Genomic DNA, 23,289 nt, shown 5'->3' with positions numbered 1-23,289 from the left:
TTTCTTACCACCCTGCTACAATTGCGTACATCCGAAATGATACAAAATAATACTGACAGTTCTCTCATTTACACATTGCAGGCAAAGAGCCAGCTGCTATAGAGCTAAAATGTTTCTTGCTCTTATGTTCTTAGCTTGTTTTTTTGCCAGGATTTTATTAAATAAAATAGCATTTTTTAAATAGACCATTTTTTTTGGGGGGGGGGTGTAATTTTTTATTTTTTTTTATTGAAATGAATGGGTCGAAACTTTGAACATAAAACCTAAACAAATCAAGTGCAGAGACATAATCGTTCAGTAACTGTGAAAATAATTGTGTTTCTTATTTGCTCCACGTCTGCCAGCTTGTTTTTATCATCAGAGCATGCGCATTAAACAATGTGACGTCACTGGAATGACGAAGAAGGGCGCTAGGACCAGAAACACGCTTGTTACCGTTTACATGCAAGTGTCGAATAAAATGTCGCTGCGAGCTTGTCATGCAAGTAAAAAATAAAACCACCTCTAGCGAGCGAGCGTGTCATGCGAGTAAAAACTTCTTAAAAGTCAACTTAAATCCTTTTACATAGTGTTAGTCGCATATATTTTCTAATTCGCATAAGTTTTACCAAGCTTAAAAGTTGGATGGAAAAAGCCCACCCACTTTGAATATAAGGGGGGCAATCTATATATTTTGTCCCTCCACTTTTTCATATACACATTATACTATGTTTAACATTTTATAAAAAAAAAGTTGTTTATTATGTGAATGGCGGGAACGGCGGTCAAGAGAGATGAAGATGTTTTATTACTACCAAAAACTCTTAGATAAATGTAAGGAAGAGAGAGTATCAGACCATTATTAAAAAATTAAATAAGAAGTTATCAGGTTAATCTTGCCACGGAGCCATGAAAGAGTTCAAGTTCAATTCCCACCAAAATCTTTTATTTTTTAACTTAGATTAAGTAGTAGTAGTACCTCTAGCAAATGGCATTTCAAAATCACATAAGCCTGATTTTACTTTTCTTGTCTACTTGCTAATAATTTAAACTCCCATTCATTTAATAATAAACATTTACGGTACATTATGTCCATAAATTATTCCAAAAATGTTGAAATAAAAAAACGAAGCTCATTGTTTACAATTATTTATCCACTGGCTGTCCATTTTAGTATCATAAACAAGTTATTATGCATTGTGCAAAATATTTAATGAATATTGTTTGCATTTTTATAATCTCGTTTAAATGCTTTTTTTTCAGATTTATTTTGCCTGGTTTAAAACGCTGCTCAGCTTTTGTACAAATACACATCCCTGTCAGCCTTTTGAATTATGATGTCATTATCTTTTTGTTGGGGAAAACACTTGTCTATGTTTGTTAACCCTTATGAAAATACATACAATACTTCTATAGAATTCTATAGAAGACCTATAGGCTATTGTATTGAACCTATAGGTTTTTATAGAGAATTGGGAAATTTGGCTTATAGGCAATAGAAACCTATAGGTGCCTATAGAGAATTGGGACATTTGGCCGATAGATCTATAGAAGCCTATAGGTTATTTTCGTAAGGGAATATTAATCACGTACTTAAAAAGCATGCAAAATGCACACAATTGCTTCATAAATATATCAAATGTATATTTTTGTTCAGGTGTATCTGTTGTTGACAGTCGCTGTCATAAAAGTACTGTAGTGCTGCATCAGCATGGACTGAGCTATCGTGAATCATGCTACTTTCACGTTGTGTGCTTTAAGCTATTTCAGTTTGCTGTTATTTACACAGGCTGAAAAACAAAAGGCTTAGCATCAGTGGAGGTCTGCCGCTTAAAGACATAACAATAACATATTTCAGATGGTTATAATGCTTGCAGACCAGCGTAGCAGGCAATCCAATGTTATTCCTTTCTCTCTAAATGGGTCTGCTGAAGTACTTAAAAACCAGTCCAATTCAGTAGAAGGGAAGAAGAGCAGGTGCCTCAGGGATTTAGGTAGTTCAGTAAAAGTAGGTATTGTCAAATGGTTTTGCACACAAAATGACCGGATCTTACAATCTGTCTTTTAAATCAGACCAGGGATTCAATTAACCCAACTTGGTTATATTAAAAAAGGGATTCATGTTCAGATTTCATATACAAACGTGTGTATTTACTAATAATTTAAGCTCACATTTGTTTAATAATAAACATTTAGGTATATTATGTACCTGAATGACTAAAAAATGTCGAAATAAATGCTGACTGATAAAAAGGATGACTCCGTATTTACCAATGTAGCTCATTATGATATACTGAAATCTCTTAGGACTGGGGCAGGTACATTTTACATGCTTGGTGCATCAGATTTTTTAAATTTATTTATTTATTTTGGTGCCTAAGAAGGCGGGAAGTGGGAGTGTTGTCGGTGCAGCAGAACACAGAACTGTACTCTTGTTAACATATGAGCAGTGTATGGTTGATCTGCACTGCCTGTAGTGTCATGAATTAACTGTTTCAACCAATTAGCACTAAGTATTGCCATGTGCGGCCGGGTTCTTATTGATTCAACCTATCAGCACCACATTGCACTGGTATAGGGAACGTTTACTTTCCAAAAGTCTGCTTTTGCTGTGATAATTGAGCTCAGTTATGTTGATGAAAAACATGAAAAACTGTAGCATCAGCACTACATTTAAAACAAAGCCGAGCAAGGAATATTTTAACTGTTGACATACATATGCCAATATATCTATCAATAAACAAGCCATATTATAACATTTTGTACATGTTATTGTTTGTTTCGCATGTCCCTTTAATAAGCTGCATGTTGGAATTATAGGTTCTGTACAGCATTGTGCAGATATGCCACAAACTGGTTTTGCCATTTGGTTTACTTGTGTTTGTACTTAATAAATGCTCAGTTAGTAAATATTCTAGATTTTATGTTGAAACACCTGAAAAAGATTGAACAGTAAAAATATGTTTTACCAGAGCTTTTTGGCCATTTTCTTTTTGCCTCGCTTCGCTTGCCTGTTATTCTTTACCTTTAACCTCCCACTTTTAAACAAAGTTCGGTGCCCGTGTTGTAATTAATACAGTCCCCCCCCCCCCCCCCCCCCCCTTAAAGTGCTGTTTTCAAATATTAAAAAAAACATTTGTGTATATAAATGTAATTTGTAGACCAAAGTGATTTTCTGTTTCAACATTACTCTTTTCCATTTGGTAAGTCATGTCCATGTTTTTCCATTTCATATAACTTTTAGGCCTACTTGATATTTATGTACTGGACTTTTACTTTCAAGCTATGTTGTTTAAGTAAATGCCAATATTATTTATTGTTATTTGTATTTATTTTAATCAAGCAACAGTTAACAGAATTAAAAAATATATTAAAAATGAAAGAAAAAAATAATACAACTTACTGTAGAAATCGCATTAATGTTTACAGAAAATGCAACAGAAACTAACTTCTGAAAAATGTAAAATCAACAGTGTTCGAAATCGTAGTTCTCGCAAGCACATTATTTTAAATGTATTATTTATTTATTTATTAATGCACTTGTGCATTCTCGGGCTCGGTAGTTAACGTCATGGGAAAGTATGTATACTCAGAATCTTGGAAGACAACAAATAAATGCAAGGACAGGTTGGTTCCATGAATATTTTTAAATTTAAAATTGTTCTTATTTTTGTTTTGTGTTTTTTCTTTTTGTATAAAATGCAAAAGAAAAAATGGAATACATGAAAAAATAGAAAACAAAACACAGCTTATTATTTATTATTTTTTATTATTATTTATTTCTTAGCTGACGCCCTTATTCAGGGCGACTTATAATTGTTACAAGATATCACATTATTTTTACATACAATTACATTATCCTTATTTTACAGATTATTATGGCTTACCTTTTCTCTATTCAAATTTACTACCAATTAATACTGCTTATTATATTTAGGAATTGCTTCACATTTTTCTCTTCTGGCTCACTTGGTATTGTGGTATCTATACACGGTAATGTGACTGTTTGTTTTTGTGCCTGAAATATTATTTCTCTCTTTCACTGGTGTCTGGTTCTGTCTTTCACCACTTTTTTCTGTGTAATAAATTATTGCAAAACCAAACAGTTTGCTTAAATATGTGGACTTCACCTGCTTTGAACTGTACTGTGTGCTAAGACAAATTTGTTGTTTTACAATTCTAATATAAATATTTTTTTTTGTAATTACTTTTCATAGAGACATATAAGTAACTTTTACTTGCTCTTTAAATCTCTTTAAATCTGGATGCCTAAAATCATAGAAAATGAACAAAGTTATACACTTGTTTTGAATTGTGGGTGTCTATTAAGACACATATTTAGGCCCAGGACATGCCGTTTTAGACCCCTGCAAAACCCTAAAATTCGTTTTTGGTGGGGGTGCTGGCACCTGCACCCGCGCTGGGGGAGGACCCCCATACCCCCCTGCCTTCTACTTAGGATTTCTAACCTCCTGCTTTAAATGAAAATTAAAAGATTGTTCAATAGCGGAAGATGGTGTTTTTATTTGTTTTACTTTATTCCCCCAGTTTGCAAACACAGGCACAATTCATTCAAATAAATACAATACAAATCAATTTATAACAAGCAGCGAAACCTCTTTAAACAGCCGATAGACTACAATACCCTACCATACAAAAAAAGGCTCTGTAAACTAAAAATAATAATAGTAGATTGGAAAATTCTGCCTGTCATGCAGTACTACTCAGTTTCATTTTGAAATCAAACTTTTTTTTTTGTAGCTATAATGTACTAAGCAACTGGCCCATCGCTGGTTTATTTTAGACAGCCATTATTACAGCCATATTGAATTGTATCTCCATTGATTTCTAACTTGTTTACAGCTACTTTAATAGGCAAATACCTGCCAATGCTTAACCTGGTTGTCCAAGTCACAGCCAATCACTGGTACAATAACACTGTTGCTATCAGGTATCTATTCAGTTTCTGTGCTCAGGGTTAGATGGTACAGTATGATTATAGCTAGAACATTGGACATGAAGTGATTAGGTATCAGGAAGAGTTGTAGTTGAAATATCTGCATTTCCTAAATAAAGTTTGTCAGAGGGCTGAGGCATCTAGGAAGCTTACGGTTTAAGGTTGATTTTAAGCATCTGAATTGCAGTAGTACTGTGTACAATATAAATGTGCAAATTATATATATATATATATATATATATATATATATATATATATATATATATATATATATATATATATATATTCTTCATTACATTTTAACATTTCCCTTTCCAATATGTAACACCAATTTTTTGCAGTAAGAATGCATTTTATACATCAAATACATGAACAAAACACATATATACTATAATGTATTTATACAGTACATAACACAAAATATGTATTCAATTGTATTTAAGCCACATTATAAAAACAAGATATTCAAGGTTGTGCATTAGTGTTAACATTATATACAAATATAAATCATGTCATGAATTATGGCTTATTTAATACATCTCTTTATTGTTTCCAAAATTGTAAAACATGCATATTAACCTGTCCATGAATCTGCTTTGAAGGTCCGACTGGAATTACTGTTTTTAACCACGAGACCAACAATGTATTTGCTTCGTATTGTTTCGTACACGTGTACTGTGCTTGTGTTTAACATGGATATAAACTATTTCAGTTTAAAATACATTACATTAAATTATGAAATATTCTTTTTTTCACATCAAACGCTGCTCTTATGCCGTACATTTGGCTTGTTTGATGATACATTTTTCTATATACAATGTGAAGCTACCCTCAGAAATGGGTGACCCTTAATAAATAAGCATTTCAGCTTTTATTACCAAAATAAGGGCTTAAAAGAGGTTTACAATAAGGTTGGAAAAGTGCATCTGGTCAGTTTAACTCACCTGATTCTGTTACTTTCTTGAGTCAATTACAAATGAAATAATACTGTATGTATATGAACATATCTTAGTAAACTACTCAACTTTCTATCCGTTTTGTATTGCAATCAAGTGTGTCTTTCATAAAAAATATTTAATACGCTCTATTATTAATTGTAGAAAACAATATACAATTTAAAGTTTTGATTTCTTGCAAATGCAAGACAATAGAAGCAACTACATCTGGAATCTATTAAGTGTGAATTACTTTGTTTCTGCTGCACATTCTTGTGACTTTGCTCCGGATCTTTTGAAAGTTTAAACCATAAATGACAGGATTGAAAACAGGAGGGACGATTAGAAATTCCACTGACAGGAGATTGTGTAAAACCTGTGGAATATCATATGAACCGTATCTAGAGTACATTAAATCAAAAAGCAAGGCAATGATGTAATTGATCACCGTCAACAAATGTGGCAAACAGGTCTGCAAACATTTACTCATTGCTATACTAGATGCCCGGCACGCTCTGAGTATTTTCATGTAGGAAAATAAAATAAAGAGGAAATGTGCAAAGAATATGCATATTATAACATATCCATATACATTGTTAACAGTAGTCCCTACACAAGATAATTTCACAATTGACCAGTTATCACAATATAGTTTTTCAATGTGGGAGCCACATAAGGGCAACCTGAAAGTCAATAGAGTACCAATACATCCACAACAGAATGGAAAAATCCAAGAAAACAGTATTAATTTACCAGTCGTCAAAGGAGTCATGACAGCATGGTACTCCAGGGGCCTGCATATTGCCACATACCTATCATAGGCCATCACTGTTAAATTAGATAATTCACAAGTAGAAAAAGTGTAGATAATAAATCTTTGAAGCAGGCACCCAGAATATGAGATGACATGCGTATCAGACAGAAAATCAAACAGTAGTTTAGGATAGAAACCAGCAGTTCCATACAGTGCATTAGCACTCAGATTACAGAGGAAGAAATACATGGGCTCATGAAGTGTCTTTTCAAGAGCTATTATTACAATTAGAGTTAAATTAACACAAATGATAAATAGATAACCCAGGAGAGTGAAAGAAAAATAGATATATTTATTTGTGCTTGATTCATTTAATCCAGAAAGGGTAAACATTGTAGTGTAGGATGAGTTTTCTTTCTCCATAGCTGCTTCTTGAAAATACCTGTGAATAAATACATAAAAAAAAAATGTTAGCAGGAAGAATAAAATAGGTTACATACTCTAAATATTATATTCCTATTGAAAAAGGGAGATACATGTGTACTACAAGCACTGAATATTTCAATTCATGCCCTTTCTAATTTTGAAATGTACATGATGAAGTATAGTTGGTACAATGGAATACATGTATGGATGCATACCAACATCATTTAAAAGGAGATATCATCTTTAAAATGGTTAGACATTCAACACTAAACCAAATGCATGTAAAAAAAGACAGAGATTGTAATATGCAAGTGATTACTCTTTAACAGCTGTGTCTCAACATCAGTCCAGTTTTGCTGAAGTGTTAGTCCACTATTTATAACATGTGTCCTATAGTTTACCTAGCTGTGTAATGAACTTCATCAGAAACCAGACCCTGTGGGCTGTCAAGCTTGTTTACATTCCCTAAAGGTAGATTTAAGTGCAGGCAAGTCATTGTGTAACTACACAGGCAGTATCTTGCTGCTCTCTGAAGCAGCACTGGGAACTGTCATCAACTGTACAAGCTCTCCCATAATCTAAGCACTCACTCATATAATCTGGGTAAAACTACACACAACTTCTGGGGAAGCAAAACATAAAAGTAGCTATTGCTTGAAGCATGTTATCGGTATTATACAGATTATAACAACTGGAAATCCCTTCTCCATTGGCCAGAGAGCAGCAATGTTTTAGGGGTGCAGCAAAAGTGCACTTTTTCAGAGTGTTAAAGAAGCTTAGAACAGTTCTATGATTAGCTAGCGTTCTTTAAATGACTCACAAGTTTAAATTGTGTGAATATACTTGATTTTAATCAATACTAATATCAGTATTACAACTATATATATATATATATATATATATAACAAAAAAAAAAAAACATGCACAGCTGATGCACTATTATTTGTTTATCTAGCAGACACCTTTATCCAAGGCAACTTACAGAGACTACAGTGTGTGAACTATACATCAGCTGCAGAATCACTTACAATTACGTCTCACCTGAAAGACGGAGCACAATTGACTTGCTCAGGGTCACACAATGAATCAGTGGCTGAGGTGGGATTTGAACTGGGGACCTCTTGGTTACAAGGCTGTTACTTTAACTACTGGACCACACAGACACTGTCATTGTAGATATACATTGTTGTCATCCTAACTTGTTGCCTCATTTCATATTTAGTAATTTACACACTAAACTATAGTTTATTTAAATATTGACCTTGCATTGTAACCCTGTACCGTCCTGTAACACCTGTAAGTTGCGTTGGATAAAGGCACCTGCAAAATAAATAAACACATAGTAAAACATAGGATCAGAGTATGGGACCCAATAACATGTTTACAATAGCACAATAACATGAGATTAAAGGCACACATACATTAAAATATTATTTTTCAAATTACCTCTCAGAGAGATCCTCAGGAGAAGCTGCTGGTGGAAGCATGCAGTGCTGTGTGGACAGTACTTCTGAGTCTGAAGAAATGTACTGAGCTTTATATGCTTCCTTTAGGGGGGGGGGAGGGGGTACTGCCTCTGAAACATCCAGGGGGATGTAGGAGCTTAATGAATAATCCATTGAAAACAAGATCTATTAGCAAGTCAGTGGCTCTGTTTACATGACCTTTCAGACCCAGAAGGGAATGTTTGATGTTCACAATCCTGCCCTGCAGAGCACAAGGCAACAGCAGGAAGAAAGACTACAGGCACCTGAGCACAAGCCTTGCACCACAGAGCTCCTGACCACTGATAAATCAGTCTAATGTAATGTCTGTGCCATGCATGTACAGGCATAATATAGGATAGACTCTTTTTTAGTCATTATGTTGAATGTTTAAACACTTTGTATGAATAAGAAAGGATACATTTTTTGATACCTTTGAGTTCTGTGATATCATTATGAATAGAAGGTTGTGTGGTCCAGTGGTTAAAGACAAGGGCATGTAAACAGAAGGTCTCTGGTTCAAATCCCAGCTCAGCCACTGACTCATTGTGCTCTGTCTTTCGGGTGAGATGTTGCGAGTGACTCTGCAGCTGATACATTGTTCACACACCCTAGTCTCTATAAGCTGCCTTGGATAAAGGCATCTGCTAAATAAACAAATAATAATTAAATAAGAAAATCTAAGTGTTGATATTCAGTATGTTTTTTATTTTCATTCTTATTAACAGTCAAGTTTCTGTAGTACACAGCTGAGGGAACACAGAGCCACTTTGTTGCTTGGAACTTGGTTTCAGCAGACTAGGTTTCAAGCTACTGCGTGGTGCACCAGTGGAGACGCGAGGAGACGAGTGCCGCCAAATCAGCTATTTTTTCTCAGTTTGTGTTATTATTGCTGTGACAGGATGGTCGAGTGGTGACGTCAGGCCAGATGCAGGAACAGAAAAAACAAAGGCAGTACTGCAGGGCAAAAAGAGACGCGTGGTGCACCGTTTATAAAAATACAAAAATAAAATAAAAGGTTTTACAAAAAGATTGCTCCCAGAGCCAAAACAAAAACAAATCTCAAACACAAAACACAACAAAACCCAGGTCAGGCTGGGCAAGCGCCTTCACTGATCCTATACCATTTTGTTACTTTCATTTCTCTTTTTCCTCTCTCACTCCCGTTCCTCCTCCAAACACCCACCCGGAACTGAGAGCGCTGCAGGTTTATATGCAGGTGACCATCTCCCGATTTAGCAACAAATTAATCACTTAATTAATTCAGGAGATGGCCACCTTCTGCACAAGGTTTTGAATTATTCCTGGCAGAGGACGAGCACCCAACCTCCCCTCTGCCAGAACACATTTATACATATATACAATAAAAATCACAAATAAACAATAACACACCGTCATAAATACAATAAATAAATCATAATACACAAATACAAAATAACACAGGGGCGGAGGGGGAGACCCCGTTCTAAAAATAAATAAACAATACATTTAAACAGCCGGGCTTGCCCCGCCCACTTTTGATGAGCAGGTCTTTCTTACCACTCTGCTATAATTGTGTACATCCGAAATAATACAAAATAATACTGACAGTTCTGTCATTTACACATTGCAGGCAAAGAGCCAGCTGCTATAGAGCTAAAATGTTTCTTGCTCTTATGTTCTTAGCTTGCTTTTTTGCCAGGATTTTAAATAAAATAGCATTTTTTTAATAGACTGTTTTTTTTTGGGGGGGGGGGGGGGGGTAATTATTATTTTTTTTAATTGAAAAGAATGGGTAGAAACTTTAAACTTAAAAACTAAACAAATCAAGTGCAGAGACATCATCATAATCGTTCAGTAATTGTAAAAATAATTGTGTTTCTTATTTGCTCCACGTCTGCCAGCTTGTTTTTATCATCAGAGCATGCGCATTAAACAATGTGACGTCACTGGAATGGTGAAGAAGGGCGCTAGGACCAGAAACACGCTCGTTACGGTTTACATGCAAGTGAGCGTGTCATGAGAGTAAAAAATAAAACCACCTCTAGAGAGCGAGCGAGCGCGTCATGCGAGTAAAAACTTCTTAAAAGTCGACTTAAATCCTTTTCCATAGTGTTTGTCGCATATATTTTCTAATTCGCATAAGTTTTACCAAGCTTAAAAGTTGAATGGAAAAAGCCCTATAGGTGCCTAACCCTTTGGGCAGAAGGGGAGTGTGCCCACCCACTTTGAATATAAGGGGGGCAATCTATATATTTTGTCCCACCACTTTTTCATATACACATTATACTATGTTTAACATTTTATAAAAAAACGTTGTTTATTATGTGAATGGCGGGAATGGCGGTCAAGAGAGATGAAGATGTTTTATTACTACCAAAAACTCTTAGATAAATGTAAGGAAGAGGGAGTATCAGACCATTATTAAAAAATTAAATATGAAGTTATCAGGTTAATCTTGCTACGGAGCCATGAAAGAGTTCAAGTTCAATTCCAACCAAAATCTTTTATTTTTTAAATTAGATTAAGTAATAGTACCTCTAGCAAATGGCTTTTCAGAATCACATCAGCCTGATTTTACTTTTCTTGTCTACTTGCTAATAATTTAAACTCCCATTCATTTAATAATAAACATTTACGGTACATTATGTCCATAAATTATTCTAAAAATGTTGAAATAAAAAAAGAAGCTCATTGTTTACAATTATTTATCCACTGGCTGTCCATTTTAGTATCATAAACAAGTTATTATGCATTGTGCAAAATATTTAATGAATATTGTTTGCATTTTTATAATCTCGTTTAAATGCTTTTTTTTCCAGATTTATTTTGCCTGGTTTAAAACGCTGCTCAGCTTTTATATCCCTGTCAGCCTTTTGAATTATGATGTCATTATCCTTTCATTGGGGAAAACACTTGTCTATGTTTGTTAACCCTTATGAAAATACATACAATACTTCTATAGAATTCTATAGAAGACCTATAGGCTATTGTATTGAACCTATAGGTTTTTATAGAGAATTGGGACATTTGGCTTATAGGCTATAGAAACCTATAGGTGCCTATAGAGAATTGGGACATAGAAACCTATAGGTTATGTTCATAAGGGAATATTAATGACGTACTTAAAAAGTGTGCAAAATGCACAGAATTGCTAACATGTGTATTTTTGTTCAGGTGTATCTGTTGCTGTCATAAAAGTACTGTAGTGCTGCATCAGCATGGACTGAGCTATCGTGAATCATGCTACTTTCACGTTGTGTACTGTATATATTTAAGCTATTTCAGTTTGCTGTTATTTACACAGGCTGAAAAACAAAAGGCTTAGCATCAGTGGAGGTCTGCCGCTTAAAGACATGACAATAACACATTTCAGATAGTTATAATGCTTGCAGACTAGCGTAGCAGGCAATCCAATGTTATTCATTTCTGTCTAAATGGGTCTGCTGAAATACTTAAAAACCAGCCCAATTCAGTAGAGGGGAAGAAGAGCAGGTGCCTCAGCATGAGGCAGAAGAATCTCAGGTAGGGATGGGGATTTAGGTAGTTAAGTAAAAGTAGGTATTGTCAAATGGTTTTGCACACAAAATGACTGGATCTTACAATCTCTCTTTTAAATCAGACCAGGGATTCAATTAACCCAACTTGGTTATATTAAAAAGGGATTCATGTTTAGATTTCAAATACAAACGTGTGTATTTACTAATAATTTAAGCTCACATTCATTTAATAATAAACATTTAGGTATATTATGTACCTGAATGACTAAAAAATGTAGAAATAAATGCTGATTGATAAAAAGCATGACTCCGTATTTACCAATGTAGCTCATTATGATATACAGAAATCTCTTAGGTCAGGGGCAGGTACATTTTACATACTTGGTGCATCGATTTTTGCATTTATTTATTTATTTTGGTGCCTAAGGAGGCGGGAAGTGGGAGTGTTGTTGGTGCAGCAGAACACACAACTGTACTCTTGTTAACATATGAGCAGTGTATGGTTGATCTGCACTGCCTGTAGTGTCATGAATTAGCTGTTTCAACCAATTAGCATTGCTGTGTGAGGGCTGCCATTTAGTTTTTCAACCAATTAGCACTAAGCATTGCCATGTGCGGCCTGGTTCTTATTGTTTCAACCTATCAGCACCACATTGCACTGCTATAGGGAGCGTTTACTTTCCAAAAGTCTGCTTTTGCTGTGATAATTGAGCTCAGTTATGTTGATGAAAAACATGAAAAACTGTAGCATCAGCACTACATTTAAAACAAAGCCGAGCAAGGAATATTTTAACTGTTGACATACATATGCCAGTATATCTATATCAATAAACAAGCCATATTATAACATTTTGTACATGTTATTGTTGGTTTTGCACATCCCTTTAATAAGCTGCATGTTGGAATTATAGGTACTGTACAGCATTGTGCAGATATGCCACAGACTGGTTTTGCCATTTGGTTTACTTGTGTTTGTACTTAATAAATGCTCAGTTAGTAAATATTCTATATATTATGTTGAAACACCTGAAAATGATTGAACAGTAAAAATATGTTTTACCAGAGTTTTACCATTCTTTACCTTTACCCCCCCACTTTTAAACAAAGTTCGGTGCCCGTGTTGTAACTAATACAGCCCCCCCCCATAAAATGCTGTTTTCAAATATTAAAAAAACATTTGTGTATATAAATGTAATTTGTAGACCAAAGTGATTTTCCGTTTTAAAATTACTCTTTTCCATTTGATAAGTCATTTCCATGTTTTCCATCTAATATACCTATTAGACCTACTTGTTATTTATGCACTGGACTTTTACTTTCAAGCTACGTTGTTTAAGTAAATGCCAATATTATTTATTGTTATTTGTGTTTATTTCAATCAAGCAACAGTTAACAGAATTAAAAAATATATTAAAAATGAAAGAAAAAAAATAACACAACTTACTGTAGAAATCGCATTAATGTTTACAGAAAATGCAAGAGAAAGAAACTTCACAAGCACATTTTTTAAAATGTATTATTTATTTATTTATTAATGCACTTGTGTATTCTCGGACTCGGTAGTTAACATCATGGGAAAGTACGTATACTCAGAATCTTGGAAGACAACAAATAAATGCAAGGACAGGTTGGTTCCATGAATATTTTTAGTTTTTGTGAAACTAAAAATATTTACTACCAATTAATACCGCTTCTTATATTTAGGAATTGCTTCACATTTTTCTCTTCTGGCTCACTTGGTATTGTGGTATCTATACACGATAATGTGACTGTTTGTTTTTGTGCATGAAATATCATTTCTCTCTTTCATTGGTGTCTGGTTCTGTCTTTCACCACTTTTTTCTGTGTAATAAATTATTGCAAAACCAAACAGTTTGCTTAAATATGTGGACTTCACCTACTTTGAACTGTACTGTGTGCTAAGACAAGTTTGTGGTTTTACAATTCTAATATAAATAATTTTTTTGTAATTACTTTGCATAGATACATATAAGTAACTTTTACTTGCTCTTCAAATCTCTTTAAATTACACTTATTTTGAATTGTGGGTGCCTATTAAGGCACATATTTAGGCCCAGGATATGCCGTTTTAGACCCCTGCAAAACCCTAAAATTCATTTTTGGTGGGGGTGTTGCCACCTGCACCCGCTCTGGGGGAGGACCCCCATACCCACCTGCCTTCTACTTAGGATTTCTAGCCTCCTGCTTTAAATGAAAATGAAAAGATTGTTCATTAGTGGAAGATGGTGTTTTTATTTGTTTTACTTTATTCCCCCAGTTTGCAAACAGAGGCACAATTCATTCAAATAAATACAATACAAATCAATTTATAACAAGCAGCAAAACTTCTTTAAAACAGGCTGATAGACTCTGCAGTACTGTACCATACAAAAAACCCCAAACAACTCTATACTAAAAATAAAATAAATAAAAAAAATTATAGTGGAAAATTCTGCCTGTCATGCAGTACTAGTCAGTTTCATTTTGAACAAACTTTTTTTTTTGTAGCCATAATGTGCTAAGCAACTGGGCCATCACTGGTTTATTTCATCCTGTTACAGACGCTGTTGCGTACGCTTGCTCCTTTTGATGATAATTTTGGACAATCCCTAAAAACATATTATTCTGTAGAAATTTGTCCTAGTTTCCAAAGTTTTTTTTTAAATGTGAGAATCATTTTCCTTGATTGTTTATATTGTATTATTATTATTATTATTATTATTATTATTATTATTATTATTATTATTATTATTATTATTATTTATTTCTTAGCAGACACGCTTATCCAGGGTGATTTACAATTGTAAGCAAATACAATTCAAGTATCACAGTACAAGTAATAATACAAGTAATAATACTAATACAATAATACATTGTACCATTATTACAGCCATATTGAAATGTATCTCTATTGTTTTCTAACTTGTTTACAGTGACTTTAATAGGCAAATACCTGAGCCAATGCTTACCCTGGTTATCCAAGTCACAGCCAATCACTGGTACAATAACACTGTTGCTATCAGGTATCTATTCAGTTTCTGTGCTCAGGGTTAGATGGTACAGTGTGATTATAGCTAGACCATTGGACATGAAGTGATTAGGTATCAGGAAGAGGTGTATTTGAAATATCTGCATATCCTAAATACTATATATATATATATATATATATATATATATATATATATATATATATATATATATATATATATATATATTCTGTTGTGTCATTCTGCCTGATTGGATAGCACTCCTTTAATGCTAATGTTATGTGCACTACTCAGTAGGTAATGCTCAATGGAGCAGGTTACACTGAACTGTGTCAGAGGGCTGTGGCGTCTAGGAAGCTTACAGTTTAAGGAAGCGATATTGATTTCAAGCATCTCAATTGCAATAGTATTGTGTACAAAATAAATGAGCAAAAAAATAATTCTATTCTTTATTACATTTTAACATCTCCCTGTCCAATATGTAACACCTATGTTTGCTGTAAGGATGCATTTTATACATCAAATACGTTAACAATATACCTACATACTACATTGTATTTATACAGTACATAACATAAAACATATATTCAATCGTATTTAATCCATATTATAAAAACAAGATATTCAAGGTTGTGCATTAGTGTTAACATTATATACAAATATAAATCATGTAATGAATTATGGCTTATTTAATACATCTGTTTATTGTTTCTGAAATTATAAAACATGCATATTAACCTGTCCATGAATCTGCTTTGAAACGCTGACTGGATAGTAGCAACTAGATCTGGTATCTATTAAGTGTGAATTACTTTGTTTCTGCTGCACATTCTTGTGACTTTGTTCCGGATCTTTTGAAAGTTTAAACCATAAAAAAAAAACATGTTAGCAGGAAGAATAAAATAGGTTAAATACTTTAAATATTCTATTCCTTTTTAAAAAGGGGGAAACATGTGTACTACAAGCACTGAATATTTCAATTCATGCCCTTTCTAATTTTGAAATGATGATGTATAGTTGCTATAATGGAATACATGTATGGATGCATACCAACATCATTTGAAAGGAGATGTCATCTTTAAGTGGTTAGACATTCAACCCTAAACCAAATGCATGTAAAAAGACAGAGACTGTAATATGCAAGTGATTACACTATGTAACACAATTTTTGTTCCTGGGTAGTAAGTGTTATTTCCTAATTGCTTATGCCTCAAAAGTATAGAAAATGGCTATTATTCCCCACAAACTTTGCTTTTGTGACCAGGAGTGATATTTTGAAATTTACCTATTTCCAATGAGAAAACAGGTGAATTTGTGTCTTTTCGTTCACATAAAGTCAGATAAAAACAACATATGAATCCAAATTAACATGTATTTATACTAAAGTAATACAAAAATGACTACAAAAGATTTAGAAGCGAGTAGTTTTTCGAGATTTACGATTATACTGTAAATCACTTTCACGAATCAGCCCCCAAATGTAGCCTCCCATCATGTTCTCGTTATACTGTCCTTCATTGACAGCTCATCCAGGAGCCTCAAAGCCGTGCTGCTCCATAATGGTAACAAGTACCCGTCTCTTCCCCTTGCTTACTCGGTGCACCTCAAAGAGGATTACAACAGCATCAAGACCTTGCTGGACGCCTTGAAGTATGATGAGTACAGCTGGGACCCCCAGAAGGTGCTGATGCCACCACGGCACATCAAATTGGGCCTTATGAACCAATTTGTCAGAGCTCTAGATAAGGAGTCGGCAGCCTTCAAGTACCTTCAAGACTTATTCCCTAAGCTGTCTGAGGCAAAGGTCAAAGCCGGTGTCTTCGTCGGACCACAGATAAAGAAGATCCTGGAGTGCAATGAATTCCCCAAGAAGCTCACTAGTAAGGAGAAAGCGGCTTGGAACAGCTTTGTCGCAGTGGTTCGGGGCTTCCTGGGCAATCACAAGGCCGAAAACTATGTGGAGCTGGTTGAGACTCTGGTGAAGAACTACGGCACAATGGGCTGTAGGATGTCCCTCAAAGTCCATATCCTTGATGCTCATCTTGATAAATTCAAGGAGAACATGGGAGCGTACTCGGAGAAGCCAGGCGAGCGCTTCCACCAGGATATACTGGACTTTGAACGCCGCTACCAAGGACAGTATAACAAGAACATGATGGGAGACTACATTTGGGGGCTGATTCGTGAAAGTGATTTACAGTATAATCGTAAATCTCGAAAAACTACTCCCTTCTAAATCTTTTGTAGTCATTTTTGTATTACTTTAGTATAAATACATGTTAATTTGGATTCATATGTTGTTTTTTCTGACTTTATGTGAACGAAAAGACACAAATTCGCCCGTTTTCTCATTGGAAATAGGTAAATTTCAAAATATCACTGTCCTGGTCACAAAAGCAAAATCTGTGGGGAATAATAGCCATTTTCTATACTTTTGAGGCATAAGCAATTAGTAAATATCACTTACTACCCAGGAACCAAAAAAATAAAAAAAAATGTTACGCAGTGTTACTCTTTAACAGCTGTGTCTCAACATCAGTCCAGTTTTACTGAAATGTTAGTCCACTATTTACAACATGTGTCCTATAGTTTACCAAGCTGTGTAATGAACTTCATCAGAAACCAGACCCTGTGGGCTCTCAAGCTTGTTTACATTCCCTAAAGGTAGATTTAAGTGCAGGCACACACATCTTGTCAAATCCTAACCCTTCATGTCATTGTGTAACTACACAGGCAGTCTCCTGCTGCTCTCTGAAGCAGCACTGGGAGCTGTCATCAGCTGTACAAGCTCTCCATAATCTAAGCACTCACTCATATAATCTGGGTAAAACTACACACAACTTCTGGGGAAGCAAAACTAATAAGTAGTTATCAGTATTATACAGAATATAACAACTGGAAATCCCTTCTGCATTGGCCAGAGAGCAGCAATGTTTTAGGGGTGCAGCAAAGCACTTTTCCAGAGTGTTAAAGAAGCTTAGAACAGTTCTATGATTAGTTAGCGTTCTTTAAATGACTCACAAGTTTAAGCTTTGTGAATATACTTGATTTTAATCAATACTAATACTGGTATTACAACTATATATATATATATATATATATATATATATATATATATATATATATATATATATATATATATATATATGTTGCTTGTTGCCTCTTATTTCATATTGTACTTTAGTAATTTCATTTACACTTACTGTAAACTATACTGTATTTAAATATTGACCTTGCATTGTAACCCTGTACTGTCCTGTAACACCTGTAAGTTGCGTTGGATAAAGGCACCTGCAAAATAAATAAACAAATAATAATACATAGGATCAGAATACAGGACCCAATAACATGTTTACAATAGCACAATAACAAGAGATTAAAGGCACACATACATTAAAACATTATTTCAAATGACCTCTCAGAGAGATCCTCAGGAGAAGCTGCTGGTGGAAGCATGCAGTGCTGTGTGGACAGTACTTCTGAGTCTGAAGAAATGTGCTGAGCTTTATATGCTTCCTTTAGAGGGGGGAGGGGGTACTGCCTCTGAAACATCCAGGGGGATGTAGGAGCTTAATGAATAATCCATTGAAAACAAGATCTATTAGCAAGTCAGTGGCTCTGTTTACATGACCTTTCAGACCCAGAAGGGAATGTTTGATGTTCAATATCCTGCCCTGCAGAGCACAAGGCAACAGCAGCAAGATAGATTACAGGCACCTGAGCACAAGCCTTGCATCACAGAGCTCCTGACCACTGATAAATCAGTCTAATGTAATGTCTATGCCATGCATGTACAGACACAATATAGGATAGACTCTTTTTTAGTCATTATGTTGAATGTTTACACACTTTGTATGAATAAGAAAGGATACATTTTTTGACAAATTTGAGTTCTGTGATGTCATTATGAATAGAAGGCTGTGTGGTCCAGTGGTTAAAGAAAAGGGCATATAAGCAGGAAGTCTCCGGTTCAAATCCCAGCTCAGGCCTTGACTTGTTGTGTGACTCTGAGTAAGTCATTTAAAATTCTTGTGCTCTGTCTTTTGGGTGAGATGTTGTGAGTGACTCTGCAGCTGATGCATCGTTCACACACCCTTGTCTCTGTAAGCTGCCTTGGATAAAGGCATCTGCTAAATAAACAAATAATAATTAAATAAGAAAATCTAAGTGTTGATATTCAGTATGTTTTTTATTTTCATTCTTATTAACAATCAAGTTTCTGTAGTACACATTTAAGGGAACACAGAGCCACTTTGTTGCTTGGAACTTGGTTTCAGGAGACTAGGTTTCAAGCCACTGCGTGGAGCTCCAGTTGAGACTTGAGGAGACTAGTGGCGCCAAATCAGCCAATCAAAAGCCCACTTTTAAAATTGGAGAAAATAATTACTGAATAAAGAATAAAAAGATGAACAAATTCAGACATTATTTCTCAGTTTGTGTTATTATTGCTGTGACAGGATGGTCAAGTGGTGACGTCAGGCCAGATGCAGGAACAGAAAAAACAAAGGCAGTACTGCAGGGCAAAAAGAGACGCGTGGTGCACCGTTTATAAAAATACAAAAATAAAATAAAAGGTTTTACAAAAAGATTGCTCCCAGAGCCAAAACAAAAGCTCAAACAAAAACAAATCTCAAACACAAAACACAACAAAACCCAGGTCAGGCTGGGCAAGCGCCTTCACTGATCCTATACCGTTTTGTTACTATACCGTTTTTTCATGTGCAGGGCTTTCTTATCACCCTGCTACAATTGCATACATCCGAAATAATACAAAATAATACTGACAGTTCTCTCATTTACACATTGCAGGCAAAGAGCCAGCTGCCCTAGAGCTAAAATGTTTCTTGCTCTTATGTTCTTAGCTTGTTTTTTTGCCAGGATTTTATTAAATAAAATAGCATTTTTTTAATAGACCGTTTTTTTTGGGGGGGGGTAATTTCTTTATTTTTAATTGAAATGAATGCGTAGAACCTTTGAACTTAAAACCTAAAGAAATCAAGAGCAGAGATATCATCATAGTCGTTCAGTAATTGTAAATATAATTGTGTTTCTTATTTGCTCCACGTCTACCAGCTTGTTTTTATCATCAGAGCATTAAGCAATGTGACGTCACTGGAATGACGAAGAAGGGTGCTTGTTACCGTTTACATGCAAGTGTCGAATTGAAAGTTGCTGTGAGTAAAAAATAAAACCACCTTCTAGCGAGCGAACTTGTCATGCGAGTAAAAACTTCTTAAAAGTCGACATAAACCCTTTTCCATCGTGTTTGTCGCATATATTTTCTAATTCGCATAAGTTTTACCGAGCACAAAAGTTGGATGGAAAAAGGCCTATAGGCGTCTAACCCATGGGGCAGCAGGGGCACGTGCCCACCCACTTTGAATATAGGGGGGGCAATCTATATATTTTGTCCCTCCACTTTCATTCATTCATTATACACACATTATACTATGTTTAACATTTTTTTCTCTTTAAAGGTTTAAAATAAAGTCTAAAAATTGAAAGGTGTTTAGAGGATGGACCAAATTTATAAACACTCACAATCAATTCCCCCTACACTAAAATATTGGTCTGACCCAAGATCTGTGCGCCGTCAGCTAACAATTACAAATTAAAAAAACTTGGTTTATTATGGGAATGGCGGGAACGGCGGTCAAGAGAGATGAAGATGTTTTATTACTACCAAAAACACTTAGAAAAATGTAAGGAAGAGAGAGTATCAGACCATTATTAAAAAATTAAATAAGAAGTTATCAGGTTCATCTTGCCACGGAGCCATGAAAGAGTTCATTTCAATTCCCACCAAAATCTTTTATTTTTATTATTATTTATTTTTTTAAAACTTTAAAAAAGTAGTAGCACCTCTAGCAAATGGCTTTTCAGAATCACATAAGCCTGATTTTACTTTACTTGTTTACTTGCTAATAATTTAAACTCCCATTCATTTAATAATAAACATTTACGGTACATTATGTACATAAATTATTCTAAAAATGTTGAAATAAAAAAAGAAGCTCATTGTTTACAATTATTTATCCACTGGCTGTCCATTTTAGTATCATAAACAAGTTATTATGCATTGTGCAAAAGATTGAATCTATATTGTTTGCATTTTTATAATTTTTAATTCAAATGCATTTTTTCAGATTTATTTAGCCTCGTCTCAGCTTTCGGAATTATGATGTCATTATCCTTTCGTTGGGGAAAACACTTGTTTATGTTTGTTAACCCTAGATAATTGGGACATTTGGCCTATAGGCTATAGAGAATTGGGACATAGAAACCTATAGGTTATTTTTGTAAGGGAATATTAATCACGTACTTAAAAAGTGTGCAAAATGCACAGAATTGCTTCATAAATATATAACATGTGTATTTTTGTTGGGGTGTATCTGTTGTTGACAGTCGCTGTCATAAAAGTACTGTAGTGCTGCATCAGCATGGACTGAGCTATCGTGAATCATGCTACTTTCACACTGTGTGCTGTATATATTTAAGCTATTTCAGTTTGCTGTTATTTACACAGGCTGAAAAACAAAAGGCTTAGCATCAGTGGAGGTCTGCCGCTTAAAGACATAACAATAACACATTTCAGATAGTTATAATGCTTGCAGACCAGCGCAGCAGGCAATCCAATGTTATTCCTTTCTCTCTAAATGGGTCTGCTGAAATACTTAAAAAACAGTCCAATTCAGTAGAGGGGAAGAAGAGCAGGTGCCTCAGCATGAGGCAGGAGAATCTCAGGTAGGGATGGGGATTTAGGTAGTTCAGTAAAAGTAGGTATTGTCAAATGGTTTTGCACACAAAATGACCGGATCTTACAATCTCTCTTTTAAATCAGACCAGGGATTCAATTAACCCAACTTGGTTATATTAAAAAGGGATTCATGTTCAGATTTCAAATACAAACGTGTGTACTCACTGATAATTTAAGCTCACATTTGTTTAATAATAAACATTTAGGTATATTATGTACCTGAATGACTAAAAAATGTAGAAATAAATGCTGATTGATAAAAAGGATGACTCCGTATTTACCAATGTAGCTCATTATGATATACTGAAATCTCTTAGGTCAGGGGCAGGTACATTTTACATACTTGGTGCATCAGATTTTTAAAATTTATTTATTTATTTTGGTGCCTAAGAAGGCGGGAAGTGGGAGTGTTGTTGGTGTAGCAGAACACAGAACTGTACTCTTGTTAACATATGAGCAGTGTATGGTTGATCTGCAGTGCCTGTAGTGTCATGAATTAGCTGTTTCAACCAATTAGCACTAAGTATTGCCATGTGCGGCCGGGTTCTTATTGATTCAACCTATCAGCACCACATTGCACTGCTATAGGGAGCGTTTACTTTCCAAAAGTCTGCTTTTGCTGTGATAAGTGAGCTCATTTATGTTGATGAAAAACATGAAAAACTGTAGCATCAGCACTACAATTAAAACAAAGCAGTGCAAGGAATATTTTAACTGTTGACATACATATGCCAATATATCTATCAATAAACAAGCCATATTATAACATTTTGTACATGTTATTGTTTGTTTCGCACGTCCCTTTAATAAGCTGCATGTTGGAATTATAGGTTCTGTACAGCATTGTGCAGATAGGCCACAAACTGGTTTTGCCATTTGGTTTACTTGTGTTTGTACTTAATAAATGCTCAGTTAGTAAATATTCTAGATTTTATGTTGAAACACCTGAAAAAGATTGAACAGTAAAAATGTGTATTACCAGAGCTTTAGTGTTGTAACTAATACAGCCCCCTCCATAAAGTGCTGTTTTCAAATATTAAAAAAAACATTTGTGTATATAAATGTAATTTGTAGACCAAAGTTTCAACATTACTCATTTGGTAAGTCATGTCCATGTTTTTCCATTTCATATAACTTTTAGGCCTACTTGATATTTATGTACTGGACTTTTACTTTCAAGCTATGTTGTTTAAGTAAATGCCAATATTATTTATTGTTATTTGTATTTATTTTAATCAAGCAACAGTTAACAGAATTAAAAAATATATTAAAAATGAAAGAAAAAAAATAATACAACTTACTGTAGAAATCGCATTAATGTTTACAGAAAATGCAACAGAAACTAACTTCTGAAAAATGTAAAATCAACAGTGTTCGAAATCGTAGTTCTCGCAAGCACATTATTTTAAATGTATTATTTATTTATTTATTAATGCACTTGTGCATTCTCGGGCTCGGTAGTTAACGTCATGGGAAAGTATGTATACTCAGAATCTTGGAAGACAACAAATAAATGCAAGGACAGGTTGGT

The 23,289-nt window shown here is 34.6% G+C and overlaps 2 protein-coding genes across 6 annotated transcripts in view; one reads left to right on the top strand and one right to left on the bottom strand.

The window, feature by feature from the left end:
* LOC117405656 (olfactory receptor 1468-like) overlaps positions 1-23,289 on the top strand; it is a 291,007-nt gene that overhangs the window by 165,049 nt on the left and 102,669 nt on the right. The gene's annotated exons all lie outside the window — the stretch shown is intronic.
* On the bottom strand, positions 5,230-8,582 carry LOC117972913 (olfactory receptor 52J3-like). 3 transcript variants are annotated; one of them, XM_034923334.2, is made up of 3 exons: positions 8,498-8,561; positions 8,313-8,371; positions 5,230-7,067 (listed from the first exon to the last, which is right to left on the bottom strand). In XM_034923334.2, the coding sequence occupies exon 3, from the start codon at positions 7,046-7,048 to the stop codon at positions 6,110-6,112; it is 939 nt and encodes a 312-aa protein (XP_034779225.2). In that variant the 5' UTR covers positions 7,049-7,067; positions 8,313-8,371; positions 8,498-8,561; the 3' UTR covers positions 5,230-6,109. The 3 variants fall into 3 exon arrangements, with proteins under 3 accessions (XP_034779225.2, XP_034779224.2, XP_034779226.2); XM_034923333.2 differs by lacking the exon at positions 8,313-8,371 and having other exon boundaries at positions 8,498-8,582; XM_034923335.2 differs by lacking the exons at positions 8,313-8,371; positions 8,498-8,561 and adding an exon at positions 8,093-8,301.

Source organism: Acipenser ruthenus, chromosome 9 (assembly GCF_902713425.1).
Source record: "Acipenser ruthenus chromosome 9, fAciRut3.2 maternal haplotype, whole genome shotgun sequence".
Taxonomy (NCBI): domain Eukaryota; kingdom Metazoa; phylum Chordata; class Actinopteri; order Acipenseriformes; family Acipenseridae; genus Acipenser; species Acipenser ruthenus.
This window is presented reverse-complemented; position numbering and strand designations above follow the sequence as displayed.

Coding starts and splice junctions, on each gene's coding strand:
- LOC117972913 (XM_034923333.2), bottom strand. CDS start 8,538: ATGCTTCCACCAGCAGCTTCTCCTGAGGATCTCTCTGAGAG. Junction 7,068..8,497: donor CCTGAGGATCTCTCTGAGAG/GTAATTTGAAAA, acceptor ATTTATTCACAG/GTATTTTCAAGAAGCAGCTA.